Source organism: Anser anser, assembly GCF_964211835.1.
Source record: "Anser anser genome assembly, chromosome: 6".
Classification (NCBI taxonomy): domain Eukaryota; kingdom Metazoa; phylum Chordata; class Aves; order Anseriformes; family Anatidae; genus Anser; species Anser anser.
Genome location: NC_139726.1, coordinates 29,208,205 through 29,225,481, shown reverse-complemented (window position 1 = coordinate 29,225,481; position 17,277 = coordinate 29,208,205). Strand labels below are relative to the sequence as shown.

Sequence of the window (17,277 nt, the reverse complement as noted above, 5' to 3'; positions counted from 1 at the left end):
ATCTGGACCCTCAGGGTGGGGATGAGAAGATGGTTCAAAGAGGGAGCACTGAGCTGCGGTAGGGCATGAGGCACATTTTGGGATGCAAGGGACACGCACAGGACAGAGAAGTGGTTCCTTCATCACAGAAGCAGGCTGCTAGCACTCCTAGCTGTGCCAAAGAGGAGCATTTAAACCAGAAGTGGGCAGCTGGGGGAGACCACCTGGTTCAGCCTGCTGAGTCTGACATGAGGAATGCAGATAATATTTGATGCACCTCCGAAAATGCCAGGAGGAAAATAGAGTGTAACTGCAATAATGGAGGAGGGGAAATCAGATGACCTTCGGTGCCAGGAGAGCAGCCAGTGCAGGTCTGGGCAGCTGTGCAAGGACAAACCTACAAGTGCTCCTGCATCAATGCTGGATACCTAAAAGCCAAGAACGGACTTTAGGACAGGCAGTAGTAAGAGGACACTTCAACTAACTTCACTTATGGCTTGGGTCAAAGCACTAGGGGACAAAATGTAAGGATAAAATCTTTGAATCCTTTACTGGATGCGAGAGGAAACCTAGTTACTAAGGATGAGGAAAAGGCTGAGGTGCTTAATGCCGCCTTTGCCTCAGTCTTTAGCGGTAATACCAGTTGTTCTCTGGATACCCAGTGCCCTGAGCTGGTGGAAGGGGATGGGAAGCAGGATATGGCCCTCGCTATCCATGAGGAAATGGTTGGCGACCTGCTACGGAGCTTGGATGTGCGCAAGTCGATGGGGCCGGATGGGATGCACCCGAGGGTACTGAAAGAACTGGCGGAGGAGCTGGCCAAGCCGCTTTCCATCATTTATCGGCAGTCCTGGCTGTCAGGGGAGGTCCCAGTTGACTGGCGGCTAGCAAATGTGACGCCCATCTATAAGAAGGGCCGCAGGGCAGACCCGGGGAACTATAGGCCTGTCAGTTTGACCTCAGTGCCAGGGAAGCTCATGGAGCAGATTATCTTGAGGGTCATCACGCGGCACTTGCAGGGCGAGCAGGCGATCAGGCCCAGTCAGCATGGGTTTATGAAGGGCAGGTCCTGCTTGACGAACCTGATCTCCTTCTATGACCAAGTGACGCACTTGGTGGATGAGGGAAAGGCTGTGGATGTGGTTTACCTTGACCTCAGTAAGGCTTTTGACACCGTTTCCCACAACATTCTCCTCAAGAAACTGGCTGCTCGGGGCTTGGACTGGCGTACGCTTCGCTGGGTTAAAAACTGCCTGGGTAGCCGGGCCCAGAGAGTTGTGGTGAATGGAGTCAAATCTGGTTGGAGGCTGGTCACTAGTGGTGTCCCCCAGGGCTCCGTACTGGGGCCGGTCCTCTTTAATATCTTTATCGATGATCTGGATGAGGGCGTCCAGTGCACCCTCAGTAAGTTTGCAGATGACACCAAGCTAAGTGCGTGTGTCGATCTGCTCGAGGGCAGGAAGGCTCTGCAGGAGGATCTGGATAGGCTGGAGCGATGGGCTGAGGTCAACTGCATGAAGTTCAACAAGGCCAAGTGCCGGGTCCTGCACCTGGGGCGCAACAACCCCAAGCAGAGCTACAGGCTGGGAGATGAGTGGCTGGAAAGCTGCCTGGCCGAGAGGGACCTGGGAGTATTGGTTGATAGTCGGCTGAATATGAGCCAGCAGTGTGCTCAGGTGGCCAAGAAGGCCAACAGCATCCTGGCCTGTATAAGAAGCAGTGTGGCCAGCAGGACTAGGGAAGTGATTGTGCCCCTGTACTCGGCTCTGGTGAGGCCGCACCTCGAGTACTGTGTTCAGTTTTGGGCCCCTCGCTACAGGAAGGACATGGACGTGCTCGAGCGAGTCCAGAGAAGGGCGACCAAGCTGGTGAGGGGTCTGGAGAACAAGTCTTACGAGGAGCGGCTGAGGGAGCTGGGCTTGTTCAGCCTGGAGAAGAGGAGGCTCAGGGGAGACCTCATCGCTCTCTACAGGTACCTTAAAGGAGGCTGTAGAGAGGTGGGGGTTGGTCTTTACTTCCACGTGCCTGGTGACAGGACGAGGGGGAATGGGCTAAAGTTGTGCCAGGGGAGGTTTAGGTTGGATATTAGGAGGAACTTCTTTACCGAAAGGGTTATTAAGCATTGGAACGGGCTGCCCAGGGAGGTGGTGGAGTCACCATCCCTGGAGGTCTTTAAAAGACGTTTAGATGTAGAGCTTAGCGATATGGTTTAGTGGAGTACTTAGTGTTAGGTCGGAGGTTGGACTCGATGATCTTGAGGTCTCTTCCAACCTAGAAATCTGTGATACTGTGATACTGTGAATGCAATAAGTGGTGCCATCCCCCAAGAAGTAGTCTGAGAATTGTCAGGAGAGGATGCTCTTCCAGATCTGCTCTTGTGCAGCATGTGGGGATTAGCTCAGGAGGGTTTAGGACAGCTGTGATGCTACTTGGTTTTAATTTGGGCATAAAGCAGAAGATATCCAGCATGTGGCTATTCAATTTCAAGGTGAGGGACTGTGTAAGAATGAAGAAACACAGCAAAACAGAAAAAAAAAAAAAAGTCCAATCCCAAATTTCTCAACAGTGTGATCCAGAAAGCCAGAGGCCTCCAAGCTGCCTGAGAGCTGAAGAAAAATGCCATATTCAGAGCCACAGTGAAACACATACCAAAGAACAAAGAGCAGATAGGACAGTCCCGTACAGACCCCACACGGCAGATGGGAAAGAACGGGGAGCACCGGGTAAAGGCTGACACTGGAGAGCAGAAAGTTTGCCAGAAGGAAAGCAGGACAGCTGAAAAAACGCAGCGGGGAAAGCAAGAGGGCTAGGAGCAGGCTTGAGGTGTGTCTCGCCAGATGTGCTCAAGCCAGCAGTTAAGCAGCTTGGCACATCTACGCTGCACAGGAAGCTGGCTGGAGCTGGGTGTCTGGGAGATGAGCAGAGTGTGCAGGGACAGGATGGCCACAGTGGACAGGCTCGATAGCGCCGGCCTTTTGCCTGGGGGCATTCCCCCCCCCACCTCCCCCCCACGTGTTCTGTCCCAGGCAGGTGGGAAGGGCTCATAAATCAGAAGAGAAATTTATGGCAGGGTTATCCAGAAGGGACAAGCTAAATGTTGCTCAGTCCCAGAGGAGCTCAGAGGTGGCCAGCACCAGAAAGGGATGGGACAAACTGATGGACAGCAGGCGTGTGGCCAGGGCGGCGTGGTCCCGCAGCGCCAGCCATCACGAGCTCCTCCGTGGGGAGCTAGGAATTTCCTCTTCCCAGGGAGGAAACGGCTCCTATTTTGAGTCTTGCCGGAGCAAAGGACTTCAAATCCTTTTTTTTTTTTTTTCTTTTTCTTTTCAGCTGAGCCTGAGTCAAAGGCGACCATTCCCTTCCAGGGGAGATGCCGAGCGTATTCTGGGAGAGGGGAGATGGCAGCCTCAGGGCTGCTGGAAGACTCTCCAAGAAAGCAGCACTGCCACGTGCCAGGCCCTTGGGTTCTGGCGCTGTTCGCTCTTGGTGTCACCTGCACACAGCTGCGGGTGTGCCCCCAGCAGAGGGGCTGTGCGAGCCCTGTGGCATGCCACACACCCCAGCCAGTCCCTCCACCGCCGCGCTCCCCGTGCCTAAGCCGGAGACAGGCACTGTGCTAATACCAGCCCGTTAGCACCGTGCCCAGCAAGCCGATGGCGTTGGTCATGGGACTCTCCCCCGAACTGTAGCCTGTGCTCAGCCTGTTACCTTGCCAGACCCGGCTCTCTCCTGCAGACCTGGTCTTGCCTGGCCCAAGCTTAGGACTGCCCCTGCTCGAGCAAGCACCTCTCTGTCACCACCACTCAGCAGGACGGGAAGCAAGTGCCATTTCCCACACCCAGCTGAGAGGCAGAGACCTAAGGGCGAGCCGCGTGGATGAGGCATGCAAGAAGCATCCGCCTCGGCCCCATTCCCATGAAAAGCTTTTCTCCGTGCTTCGTCTGACATGTGCAGAAGTATTGATTTCCCCCTGGAGTGGATGAGTCACGGAGGAGCAGAGAGGGAGGGGGACGCCAGGACGCGCCGGGTGCCCGTGCCTGGCAGAGGCCAAGTGGGAGGGAGCGGGCATTGCCCCAGGGAGCAGGCAGGGAGCTGGGCGACACACATGGCCCCAGCCTTTGAGGCCATCTCTCTCCCTGCTGATGCTGCACGGGGATCCCCAGCCCTGCGATAGGAAGCGGGGTCGCTCCCCTCCTCCTTCCCCGGGGAGGAGGTTGCTGTGCACGCTGCGGTGAGCTCTCAGCTGTGCCTCTGCCGAATGAGTGGCTGGTATCTGCTGCTCGGGAGCAAGTGCTCTTGCTTGCCCTTCTCTCTCATGCGTTGCTTGGCTCTCATGCTGCCGATATCCAGCTTGGGAACGGGCCGGATCTCCACCATGCTGTGACTCAGCCAGACGAAAGCTTGCCACAGCACGTGGCCGGGCAGGAGGGCAAGAGGAGCCGCCCTGAGAGGTGGCCAGGGCTGGGGACCTCTGCCTGGCCCGCTCCGCTCGGGGGGCTCCAGGTGTTGCAAAGCAGCACAGGGGAGCTCACGATGTGAGGAACTATGCAGTGCATTCGCTGGCTGGCTGCTCACATGCTTTCCTACTGACACCGTGCTGCTGCCTCGGGCTCTGTGCTAGCACCACGGGGACCTTCCCCATGCGGGGGACCCGTGCTCTGTGGTGCAGCAGGTGGGAGTACGGCACGCTGGTCCCCTGGCCCTGGCTCACCTCCCCGCCGAGCTGCAGCAGCAGGCACCATCCTGTCCTCTCTGCATCGATGGGAAGGGTGCGGGTGGGCTCCAGCTCCTGAAGTGCTTCTTCTGTGCTCCCCCAGCCAGGGGCAGCTCACCCCCGCACACATGGGTGGGTAATGTGCTCCCCACTCAGCCAAGCGCTCATGCTTGCCAGGTTTCCTCTTCAGGAAAATCTGGATTTCCAATTATTCCCACTCCCTGTCTGAGCAACTTGGGTCCTTCCCAAACGCCCACCTTCGTGGCTCTGCGTGCTTCCCCTCTGGAAGGGGGGATGCCTTTTGCAGACAGTGGTAAAATGCTGTTACATTGTCCGTTGCAGGATGCTAGCTGCAGAAGGCTCCCATGGGATGGTTCCCATTGCTCACACTGCCCATTTGCCCCATGGAGAACAGCCCAGAAATCCATCTGGCATCCCCTGTGGGCATGGCGAGGGCCCCAGTTTGCCCCAGTGAGGAGGTTGGGGCCCTGGCTGCTTCGTGTGAGGGCTTTGCAGTCCCTCAGAAAAGGGTGTGAAGCCACCAGCAGGGTTTGCCGTGGTGGGTGGTGGTCAAACAGGGCTGTGAGGCTGCCCTGAGCCACTTGACCCTCAGGCTGCAGCCCCAGGAAGGTGGCTTTAACCCCAACAAACGGCACATCAAGGCAGCCCCAGCACAAAGGGAAAGGCTCGGGGATACTACAGGCAGGACGATCCTGCCAGTCGGTGGCTTTCTGCTCCCTGCGCTTGCTGCAGCCTCTGTTTTTCTGCACGGCCTCTTGCCAAACACTGCCCTTCGCCTTCTCGCCCCTCACCACCCCCCGGCCCCAAATCCTACAGCTCCCGCTGCCTCCCCAGCCCCGCACAAGCCACCGCTTCCAGGCGGTGCCGATGGCCACGCTTCTTGGGGTGACCGCCGGTGCTGGCAGCAGCGGGTGATGGCTGCTGGGGACACTGGGCAGCCGGGGGACACGCTGCGAATGGCCGGGGGACACGCTGTGAATGGCCGGGGGACACGCTGTGAATGGCAGCTGCTGCGTGGGGCTGGCGGAGCAGAAGGAGGGGGAGGCGGAGGCAGGCCCTGCGTGTCGGGCGCAGAGAGGCTGCCGGAGACGCCGGCATTTCCAAACCCCCCTTTCTCCACCAAAAGGAGGGGAAAACAGCCCAGTCATCCTGCAGGGTTGCCACGGTGACAATTTTTGGCCGCCGTGCTGTCCCAGACACGGAGCTGGCGAGGGCTGCGTGCTGGGAGCCGGGGCAGCTCCTCCAGCCCCGCGCTGGACGGCAGCACCGGGGTGCCCCAGGACAGGGCCACCCAGCGGCACGGGGCCACCGGCTGTGGGATGCGGCCGTGAGGGAGGCACAGTGGGACAGAGAGAAAAAATAAAATAAAATAAAAAAGTGCCGAAGCATTGCTAGAGCTCGAAGCCTGCAGGGCAGGAGGGCCTTGCAGCTGTGGCTTGGGAAGCCGCGGCTGCAAGCAGCCACAGCACCGTGGGAGCACTGCTGGTTTCCATTTGGTCGCCTTTCGAAAGAGCTGCCTCCCTGGCAGCAGCCCCCCCTCGGCAGGCAGTGTTTGTTTGCCTGGGAAAAGATGAGCCTCATTAGCTGTCCTTCGTGGCTTTCAAACTTTAAAGCACAGCAGGAGGACATTTTATGATGGGAAACTGCTTGGGTGTCAGGCCGGCTGGAGCGGGGCGTGTTGCATGGAGGTCTGCCCGGGGGAGATGTCCCCGTGGTGGTGGAGAGCGGGGACTTGGGGACCTGCCGTCAGGCGCAGCAAAGAGAGGAGGACAGGTGAAAGGTGGTGTGCTTACACCCATCCTGTGTCCCGCCCCAGAGAACGAGCACAGCGGGTGCACAGGCACCGCGGCACTGCTGGCACAACCCTGCTGATGTGGCAGGAGGCGCACGCCCAGGTGAAGGAGCCAGGCGGGCATTGCCGTCCCTGCCAGACGGTGGTGAGCTGCTTTATGGGCGCTGCTGCCACCGCAGGAGGCAGGACCGTGTTCAGCCAGAGCCCCGGGGTTCAGCAAGGAGGAGCTCAGGGCTGCAAACCGCCAGCATCCAGGCACTGGCAGCGCGGGGCGATAACATCTCTGCTCGGGCTGCGTTAGCGCGTGGGGTGGGACCGGCGCAGGTCAGGGCAGCCGTGCCAAGGCTCACTCCTGGCCCTCTCTGTGCTGATAAGGACAGCAGGGCCAGCGCTGCCTCTCCCCATGGAGCCACAGCAGCACCCGGAGCAGCAGCCCCCGAGCTGCCCGCGGCCTCTCCCCCTCTGCAGCAAGCCTGTGAAAATCCGTCTTGCTTTGAAGGTGCCGCTGCTATCAGGAGGATCGTTTTCTGCTTTCAACGAGATTCTCCAAGCACCTTGCCCCTAGGACTCTCCTCCCACTTGCTGCATGTCCTCCGGGCCCAGCAGCATGGCGACTCCTCCTGCAGTCCATCCGCCCCTCCGAGCGCCCTGCACGAAATGGCAGCCCCGCGGCTCAGGGCTGCCACGTGTTGCCTTTTGTGCGGCTCAGGTGCTCAGGCAACGCGTTGCAGCGTCTACCTGGAAGAAAGGCATCCAGCTGCAGGAGGAGAAAGGAGCAGTAAATCACTCAGCATCCGAGCGGGAAAGTGTAAATGTAACAGCCCCGGCCGCGTGAAATCATTCTGCACCAAAACAAAAGGCAGCTTCGGTGTCTGCTCATCGCCCCCAGACTGGGGTCATGCTGGCTGTGTGAAAAGGCACGGCGACAGCGTGCACCTCTGGGCGCAAAGAGCTGAGCAGCTGGATGCTGTGGTTTATCCTGCGAGATCCAAACCGTAGTTTAGACTAAACACGGCCTCTGCCATCGGTGAATCACTTCTAGATCCCCTGGAAGTTTCCAGGGCTTGGATTTCAGAAGCTTGCAGCCGCGGGGCACCAAAATGCCGTGGAAGACAAAGCAAGGTGTGGCGGGCTTTTTTTTTCTTTTTCTTTTTTTTTTTTTAATTTTCGTGGGGATTACCCTGCTCTCCACCAGGCTGCGGCTGGAGGGAGAAGAAAGCTGGGACGAGGGCAGGAGGCGAAGCGGGAGGCAGCGGCAGCCCCGCAGGGCGAGGCGAGGTGCGAGGCGGCGGGCAGCGGGGTGCCCTGGCGCGGGGCTGCTGCTGCCGACAACCAGGCGAAGGCAGGGCGCCAGGGGAGGCCGGTGGGGACCCCCGAGCCCCCCACGCCCCAGTGCAGCCGAGGGGCCGCTGGGGCAGGGCAGGGGGGCGCCAGGAGGGGGATGGATGCGCGGGGTCGGGCTGCGGGGACCCTTCCCTGCCCTGCCCGATGCGCCCCCCCGGGGATGCTCCGTTGCCGTGCCCCCTCGCACCACGAGCGGCCACCGGGGCTCGGTACCGGGGGCTGGGGGCGGGCTGAGCCCTCGGCGGCCCCAGCCCCGCCCCGCTCCGCCCACCGGGCCGAGCCGAGCCGCGCCGAGCCGCGCCGAGCCGCGCACAGGCGGCGGGCAGCCGGCACCATGCGCCCACGGTGAGCGCCGGGGGCCGGGAGGGGGCCGCGGGGGGGGGGGGGGGTCCTGCGGAGGGTCCGTGGGTAACGGCTGGGTCTCTGCTTCCCCCGCAGGTGTCCCCCGCGGCGGCTGCCGCTGCTCGGGCTCTTTGTCCTGCTGCTCCCCGCCGCTTCCCAGGAGCCCGGTAACGTGCGGGGGGCGCGCCGGCGGGGGGAGCTGGGGAGGGACCCGGAGCCCTCCCCGTGGGGCGCGCTCCGCGATCGCAGCCGCGCTCCCCGCGCCGAAACGCTCGCCCGTGCCCAGCGGCGCCCGGAGGGATGGGGAAAGGGGGAGCAGCCCCCCCACGGCCCCCTCACCCGGGGGGAGCCCGGGGGGGCCACGCGGGGCCGCGCATCCCGCGGGGCTGCGCGCCCGGAGCGCGGCGGGCCGGGGACGTGGGAAAGTCGGGACGGTGCCGGCCGTGGTCCCTGCCCCTTCCACGGGCGTCCTCCGCCGTGGCTGCGCGTCCTTGGAAGTGTTGCGAGCCGGAGGAAGCCGCCGAGATGCCGCACCTTCTCCCCGGGCACTGCGGGCTTTCCCCTGCCTGCGGGGCTCGGGGGCTCTCGGGCAGCTCACGCCGTCGGAGATGGAGAAGGGAATTCGGCGCTGAGTCAGCTCTCCAGCCCCGCTTTCCCCACGGGGCACCAGCCGGTTCCGGGCTGCCCCGAACAGCCCGTGGCCACGGTGAACTTTCCCTCCCCAGCGGGGAAGCTTCCCTCCTGGCTGCCCCCTCCTCCCGTTGCAGCCGGTCTCTGGACGCATGCCGAGTGTGCGGCGGGTGGAGAGAGCCACGGCTGACAAAGGGAGCCCCTGACCCTGCTTGTGGCCCGGGGACCTCCCCGATGCGGTGCAGGTGGCCTGGGTGGCCCCCCAGAACTCCCTGCTGCTGGGGACATGCGAGCATCCCGACCCAGGGCTGCTGCGCAGTTTTGCCTCCCCGCAGGGCTTTGTCCTGGGGGCAAAGCTGGCTCATCCAGGTGAAGGTAGAGAGCTGGGGTGTTTCCTGGTTTGTTGGTGCTCAGCTGGGCTCCTGGAGCTGGTAAAATGCACCTGGGGGCGCTGGGCTTGCCTGCACGCTGTTTGCAGAAGCAGCTGAACGGCTGTGAGCAGTGATCCAAAACTGGGCAAAGGTGGCTCTTTGGGAAGGTTTGTGCCCCCTGTTGAGCGTTACCACCCCTCCAGCAGGCTAAGAAGCATTGCTGATGCCCCTCTCTTTCATCTCCCCGCCGGGCTGGGCAAGGCGCTTTGGTAAGAAGCTGCCCAGGTACAAGCGAGCTGGAAGTCAGACAGGCGCTGGGCTGTGAAATCGGTGGATTATTTGCTGGAGCACGGCCGTATGCCATCCAGGAACGGCCGCCTCTGCTTTCAGCTGCGGCGTGCTCTGCCCTGCTCAGGTCGTGCTGCAGGAGCGCCGAGAGAGCCGGGGAGCCTGGCCAGGGCAGTGGGGATGCCCGGCGCTCCCAGAGCCCGTCTGGGAGCACTCGGAGAAGTTCTCAAAGTGCCCTGGGCTGGATTTCTGGTGTCGCTTTCTGGGGCGTGGCGCCTGCCGTAGGCTCACTGGGGACCACGGGAACAAAAAGCTCCTCTTGGAGGTCTCCAGAGAGGCAAAATTATTCCGACGTGAAATCAACTATTTTAAGTCCCTGGAGAATGTCCAAGTGCGGCCGAGCTGAGCCGGAGGGCTGAGGACTGTTTTAACAGTGGTTATTCAGAGCAGAAATGGCTATTTGTGCCCTGCCCACCCCTCGCCGGCGCCCCGGCTCCTGGCGCGGGGCTGGCCGGGGCCGCGAGCGATCCAAGGCCACGTCCCCCTCCCCGGGTCCCCCCCGCTGCTGCTGCGGCTCGGCGGGTGCACGGTGGGGTTGGGCGCTCCCAGGCCTGGGTCATGGCGCTGGCCGGGAAGTGCCCGTTTCACCCAGCTGACTTGGCCACCTCCCAAAGAGGCTGTGGATTGGGTTTTAAAGAATTTGAAAGCAGCTTGGTGGTTGTTTTTTTTAACTTTTTTTGTTCCCTTTGGTTCAATGTCCAAGGACTGCAGGGCCTGTTCTGCCAGCCCTCCTTTGTGATGGGCTCCTCGGGAATGTTTGCTCCGAAGGCCGTCCTGGCACGGAGATAACCTTTCTGTTTATCTGCCTTCCTTGCAAATTTCGGGGCTTAGCTGCCTGGAGCTTGTCTTGGCTTTATCACCGGATCTACGGCATCCCCCAGCACGGCACGTAGCCGTGCAGGGGGCTGGGGTGGGGATGCCGTCGGGATGCCACCACGGGTCCAGTCGTGAGAACGTGGCGGGGTCGGGGCAGCTGCAGGGGGCTGCACGTGGCGAGAGCTGGCACTGGGTCAGACGCTGGGACAGGTCACCAGGGATTCACTCGCGTTGGGTTTCTCTGCCTCAGTTTCACAGCTGGGATGAGCCAGGACATCCAGGTCTCGGGGCCGGTGGCAGTGAGAAGCCCTCGCTGCGACAGGCGACCGCAGACAGCACCTGGGAGGCTGAGCTGCCTCCTCCGCTGTCAACGCAGCAGGTGTCGGAGCTGCGCTGCCAGCGCGGGGGCTCGGTCTTGGTTTTATTTCCATTCTTCAGTGCCTTGTTGGTCTCCACGGCTCGGATGCCTTGCAAGCACGAGCCTTCAAAGATAAAGCAGGTGCTGCGCAAAGAGATTTATGGCCTGTGACATAACTGCTTTGGCATCAGCTCGTGGGGATTTTTGACAGGTGGATCTGAGCTTTCGCAAACATTATTTTAAGAATTCCTTCCCCTCGGGGAACGTGCCACGGGCAGCGCCCGCAGGCGCTGGTTTACCTTGGGGAGAACTTTTCTCCTTGAGCACCTGAGGCGAGGTGCTGCAGGAAGCGGGGCTGCCTCCCTTTTTGGAGCTGACGGGGAGGGCCGGGAGTCTTGGACCTGCCGGTGCCGCGTGTGTGCAGCACCTCTCAGCTTCGGCAGCACCAAGGCCACCGGGATGGGGTTGATCAGCGGGGGAGGATGCTGCTGTGCTCGGGGGATGCTGTGGGCTCTTCTCTCTGTATCAGCTGGCAGGGTTTTTGTTTGCGAAACCTTATCTCTCCGCCGTGGGAGCCGGCGGGGAGGGAGAGAGAGCCTCCGTGCTGCGGGCCCCGGGCAGCAGCCGAGCCTGGGGACGTCTCTCCTGCGGGCTGTGTGTCTGTCCGGCCGGTGGACAGAGCCTCCTGCCCGTCCAGAGAGAGGGAGCGGCGTGACGCCGAGGCTAAGAATAGCTGCCTCCTGCCTCCGTCTGGAGGTCAGGCGGAGTGGCGAGTTCCCGGCGGCAGGGTGGGGTGGCCGTGGGCACTGCCAGGAGCTGGGGACGAGGGACGGTGCCGGCGTCCTGCACGAGGTGATGGGACCACCATCGCGCCCGCTCGCTGCCTCTTTTGGGGTGATGTGAGCAAGCAGATGGGCGCTCGCGGTCAGTGATGCCTCGGTGTCCTGCTCGCCCAGCTGAGGGGTGGCTCCTGGTTAGCCCAAGGACAGCGACCTGGTGTCCCCGTGCTGTCACCACCCAATTTCTCGCCCCTCTCTGCCCAGGCTGCTGGCAGGGTTGCAGAGAGCGGCTGCCAGACTGGATGGCCCCAGTGTCGTGGTTCATTTTTTTGGGGGTGGAAACTCAGTTTAAAAAGAGATGAGCATTTCCAAAGAGTGGCTGCACTCCCAGGCAGTTTTCTTTGCTTCCGTTGATGCAAATGACCTTTTCAAGCCCTGATCCTAACTTTCTCTGTGGTTTTGCAGCTCCGTGTCTGGACTTGGTCCACCCGCAGCATCCTTTGCACAGTGCTCCAGCTGGGTTTCAGGTTTCTGCGGGGGGGGGGGAAAGGAGCTGAGCCCTCGTGGCCCCGTCGGGCCATGGGTGCACATCCCTGGTGTGACGGAGAGCTGGGCTGACGTGCCCCACGGCTCCTGGAAGGCTCTGGAGAAGTGGTGTTTGTGCCCTGAATAGCAGCCTCTTTGGCATCGCTTATTATTTATTTTGGTCTCGGCTGCAATAACCTCTTCTTGCGCTGTTTATTTCGATACAATTTGGGCGTTGTTTAAACAGTGAGTCCGAGCACTTAGAGAAGACAGGCGTGGAGGAGGAGTGACCCAAAGCTGCGTGATCCGTGAGCGCAGAGCCCTGGGAGGATGCTGAGGACTGCGAAGACGTCTGCCAACCAGCCTGATTCGGGACAGCCAGGGAGGCAAGGAGCCGTGCAGGGCTCTTCCTTGCTTGCACAGCATGGGGCTGGTGGCAAAGGCTCCCGTGGTGCAAGCTCCTCTCCTGCACTGGTCTGCGCTGCCGCGACTGTTCGGGAGGACGGTCTGAGCCCTGACATAGCAATCCTAGCGAGTGTGCTGCATCTCGTCCAAAAGCTCCATAGTTTACCAAGAAAAGAATTAATTCTGGCATTTCAGTGCAGAGTTCAAAGCGCTGAAGGAGACATCTGGGATTAAGTATCGGATGTGTATCAGCAGCCCAGAGGTATGGGATTAATAAAGCATTTTAATGATCTTCTACCGTATCTGATGACATTTGAGGAAGCACTGGGAACGAACCGCTTCCAAGAGCATCCCGTGCATCTCTTGGCTGCGCGCACAGCCTGGGGTCTGCCTGGAGGCAGCACCTTCTGCAGCGGGTGCCAGGCTGGGTTTCAGCCCAGTTTCACCCTGCAGATCTGTTCGGCCCGTGGGGTGCTCTCCCCACATTTCCTCGGGCACCCCCGTGCACAGCGTGCCGGGAAGATGCACATGGTCTTGCCAAGAGCTGGTGCTCCAGGGAGGCGCTGCAGGCTGGAAGGTGGCGCAGAGAAAACCTGGCACAGTCCCTGGATGTCGGGGCACAGGAGAAAATCCCAGCTCCTGGCGTTGTGGATGGAGGAAGGTGTGTGGTAGCAGCGCGCGTGTGTTTTTGGCTTTCAATGTAGGGCTTGATTGACCCAGAGAGTCCGTTGCCAAAGATGTAATTGAAGCAAGGAGCTGAGTGGGATTAGAAACTGGTTTGGACGTCTGTGCAGTTACTGTGGGCTTCCAGAGCTTCCAGGGACGGGGGGCAGCAGGGACACGGGGGCCGTCCCCAGGGACTCGCGGTGCTCCCGGCCCTGAGCAGCGCGGCCGCTTGGCAGCAGCATCCCCAGCGCCGGGGCTGCCTCAGCGAGCAACATCTGGTCCGCAACATCCCGTGTCTGCCGGTCTTCAGCTAAAAAGGTTGCTCTTGTGGAATTTTTATTGCTTTTTTTGGCATTGCATCCCGGCCCTTTTTAGGCGGAAATTTGTCATTAGCGAGTTTTATTGTATTTCTGTTTTATTCCCAAGCTCGGCCGGCTGGTTTCTTCCTCCCAGGCCCAGGGGACTGAAGGATGTGGCTGTTCCCCTGACCCCGTCCCCAGGCTGTGGGAGGCTGCTCACACGCAGGAGCAGGCTGGAGTGGGAACAGCAGCCAGGGCACCTGGAAGCGCAGTCTTTGCACCATTGCTGCTGGCATAAATCCCCAATTATTGCTTGCTCTGTGAGCCCAAACGCCCTTGAAGCCATCTCCGATTTTATAATTCACAAGTAAGCCACATGCCTCCCCTCCGGTAAACACCGTAGTTAAACAGATTTTATTCCCACCTTCCTCGCGTTAGGCTGCAAGTTAATTGAGTCGGGGCTTGTTGACTTTGGGATAAACGGCACCTTTTTGATAACCCCAGATAAGCAGGCGAGGTACGGCTGACGGTGCCGTGTTCGGGGCTCTGTACCTGCTCTGCTTGGTGAGAGGCCGTAGCTGTTAAGCCGGGAGCCCTGGGAGCTCGGTGGCAAGGGAGGAAAGTCCTCAGCATCGCCAGCTGCTTCCAAGCTCGCTCCAGCCAAGTTGGCAGTGTCGTAGGTGTCCTTCCCACGGGGGGGGCGTGCCAGCCGAAGTGCTCCCAGTCTCTTGGAATAAGCACCGAGTGCCACGTTTCTGCCGTGCCTGGCACCACTAGCTGTGGGGCAGCCCCGTGGCCCTCAGTCAGCGAGCCGAGAAGCTGCCCCAAAGCTCTCTGGTTTCCCTCTCTGATGCCCAGCTGGTCTCACAGGAGGGTGGTGGTCCCAGTTCCTGCCGGCTTGCTATTGCTCGCTGGGTCTGGGCCAGCGCTGGGGCTTGGGGATAGTGTCACCGCTCGCTGCTCAAATGACCCAGCGGTGCCCAAGGGGACGGGTCTGTTGGTGGCATCCTCCGAGACGGTGATGCCACCTGGGGTCTGGCGCTGGATCTTCAGGCTTTGGTGGGGACTTCTTTTGGCATGGGCACACGGCTGATGTTCACAGCTCTGTCCCCTCTGAGGGCGCGGCCGAAAGAGTTAATGCAAACGTTTGAAGAGGGGCCCCCAAAGGCAGCGCTGGAGGTAATAATCTTCTTTCAGCTCTTTTTCCCTCTTCCCCTGCTAATTGTGGCGCGGACATGTCCCCTCTCATGAAAGGCTCTTTTGTCGGCGCGTTGCTGGGCAAACCCCGGGCTTGGCAGCAGCCTGCGGGGCTGCGTCCGACCCTGCCGCAGGTAGCTCCCGGCGCGCTGGGCACAGCACCATCCGTCCTGCCCTGCCCGTCCGACCTGCCTCCAGAAGCACCGACCACAAGCCTCCTTTCCCAGGGCAGCTCCGGGGCCCCAGTCCTTGCCCCGGTGCTGCCTAGGGAGCGGAGGGGAAGGTCAGCCGCCGGTCTAGACGCTAATCCCTTCGGTGCGGTATTTCGCCGCCCGCGGGTGTCCTGGCAACAGGATTAGTGCAGCCGTGGAGGAAGGATGCCGGCTGGGTCCTGCTCCATCGCAGGGCGGTGGACGGGCTCTGGATGTGTCTCAGTGGCGTTGTCGTGCCGATGAGCCTCTGGCCGTGCCCTGCAGACCCCCACACACCCCGCGCCGTGCCCGGGGTTCAGCCCCTGCTGCTTGTCGGGGGGCACCGGGGACCGCAGGGCCCCTCGGCTGTCCCCTGCGGGGGGGCTCTGACATTGTCCCCTCGTAATCTGCTACGCCCTCCCTTTCCTTTCCTGTGGCCCCTTCCGGGCTTTCTCCTGCCGTCCCTCCCTTTTTATTTTTTTTTTCCTCCTTATTTTTCCCCCTGCTTTTCCTTTCCAGCTCTGGCAGCATCGTGCTCCCGCCGGGGGATGCTGATTCACCCGGCCCTGCCGTGCAAACCTTGGTGCCCATCATCTGCCATCCGACAGCAGCCCAGAGGGGAGGTTTGGGCTGTGCTCGCTCCGTGCAGGGCATGGCCCCAAGCCACCCCGAGCTGCAGCGCCAGGGTCTCACCCTGCCCACCGGCAGCAGCCACATGGCTATGGCTATAAGGGATGCTGCCGTGCATGCCTGCTGGGGTTTCAGAGTGTTTTATCTATTCGCTCTGGCCATGGACACCTGTTTGTGTTTTTTTTTTTAAGGCAAAAAGCAATAGAAAAAAACGTTGAAATGAGGAAAAAACAGTGAAATATCATGGTGACGCTGCAAGGGGGGAAAAAATGTCGCTGTGCTGATTTATGGCTTTTTTTTTTCACAGGTCACTGCTAGCATTTGTGGAATTGGCCTTGCTGCAGGAAAAACTGGTTTTCAGCATTCCCGTTAGGAAGAAACTTGAGTGGTTGTATAATTAAAATGCAGGAGAAAAATCCCACAGCAGCTGCTCGTGGTGCTCAGGGCTTGTAGCCGCCTCTCGTGTTTGTCCTCTGCTTGCTCCGTCCTTGGCTGTAGTGCCCGGAGTTCAGGGTAGGGAAAAGCGCCATGATCCCTCCTTTTGCCCTTTTTCTGCACTCTCTGGCTCGCGCCACTCCCTCCAAAACCAACCGAACCAAAAAAAAATCCATTTTTCAACCGGGGCAATGTTAATGCCGGTTCCGAGGCATTTTCCAGTGGTTTTTATCACCTTACCCAAGCTGGGTGGGAAGGGGCAGGTCCCATCCCAAGGGCTGGCCCCGTTGTGGCATGAGGCGCAAGGGGACAGCTCCCCTAGACCCTAATCGGGGAGCGTGGTGCGGAGCAGGACCACGCTGCTCCCCGCGGCCACCACGGCACCTCCGGCCCTCCTGGGGCACCCCTGGCCCAAAACGGGGGGTTTTGGGGGGCTGAGCAGGAGGCGGACCCCGAGAACCCGCGGTATGCAGAGCCCGCAGGGGGATAATTGCCAGTTGTCAGCCGGACAATGGTGGCATTGTGGGGCAGGAGCGGGGCGAAAGGGCCCCGTCTCCAGCGTAATGTTACTTTTCTATTTACGTTGCCATAGTCTGCGCTGAGAAATGGCCCTATTCTCTCTAATCCTCCTCTTCAGGCATGCCTGCTGGTTTGTGCTGTGGGGTTTTTTTTTTGTTTTTGTTTTAACCCTTGCTGTCCTGGGAAGGCTCGCCGTGACCGCCGGTAGGCTGCAGGAAGGCTCTGCCTCTGCCCCAGTCCCTCCTCCAAGGCCAAGCCAGAACAGCGAAGCAGCCACCAGCAAAACCAAGCTGCCTGGAGACCCCTTCTGTCCCTGTTCGGGGGTTCGGCTTTGGCTGGCATCAATTTGTCATTGGACAAATTAATTCCAAGGCGTCCAGCCCTGAGATGCACGTAGGCAGCAGGGTAGGTTCAAGGGCTGGGTGATGCTTTCCCCGTCCCCCTCACAGGGGCTGCTGCGAAGGCTGCTCCCAGCACCTGACCCCTTGTAGCCACCCGAATCCTGGCTCGCCAGCGGGGCCGGTGCCGAGGCCGTGCCAAGGTCCGGCGTGAAGCGCGGTGACCTTGCTCGGCAGGCAGCCCTGGACGGGACGGGGACACGCCGCCAAGGCGGGACGTCAGAGCTCGGCCGGCTCACGCAGCGGAAACTTTTGAAAGATCAGGAGAAAGATGCCAAAGTCAGCAGCACAGACTGGGTATTGTCTGAGGAGCGCAGAGAGGTGGAAAGACCGCAGAGCAGACAGGGAGCCTTGTTCTTGTCCTGGGCTTCGTGAGGCTCCAAGACAAACAAAGCCCCGGCGCTGCAGGGGGTCAGCGCAGATACAAGAGGGCAGCCGGGCGATTGGAAGATGGTTGCTGAGGTGCAGAAAAGCCCTCCCCACTCCTTCTTTTTCCTCCCATTGCTTAGCAAAGCAGT

At 60.6% G+C, this 17,277-nt stretch overlaps 1 protein-coding gene across 1 annotated transcript in view; it reads left to right on the top strand.

Moving 5' to 3' along the window:
* Nucleotides 1-8,080: 8,080 nt before the first annotated feature.
* COL18A1 (collagen type XVIII alpha 1 chain) overlaps nucleotides 8,081-17,277 on the top strand; it is a 33,427-nt gene continuing 24,230 nt past the window's right edge. The window contains exons 1-2 of the mRNA XM_083842744.1: nucleotides 8,081-8,195; nucleotides 8,289-8,359. Of these exons, the coding sequence (XP_083698870.1) occupies nucleotides 8,185-8,195; nucleotides 8,289-8,359 (82 nt within the window). The 5' untranslated portion in view covers nucleotides 8,081-8,184. The remainder of the gene's footprint in view (nucleotides 8,196-8,288; nucleotides 8,360-17,277) is intronic.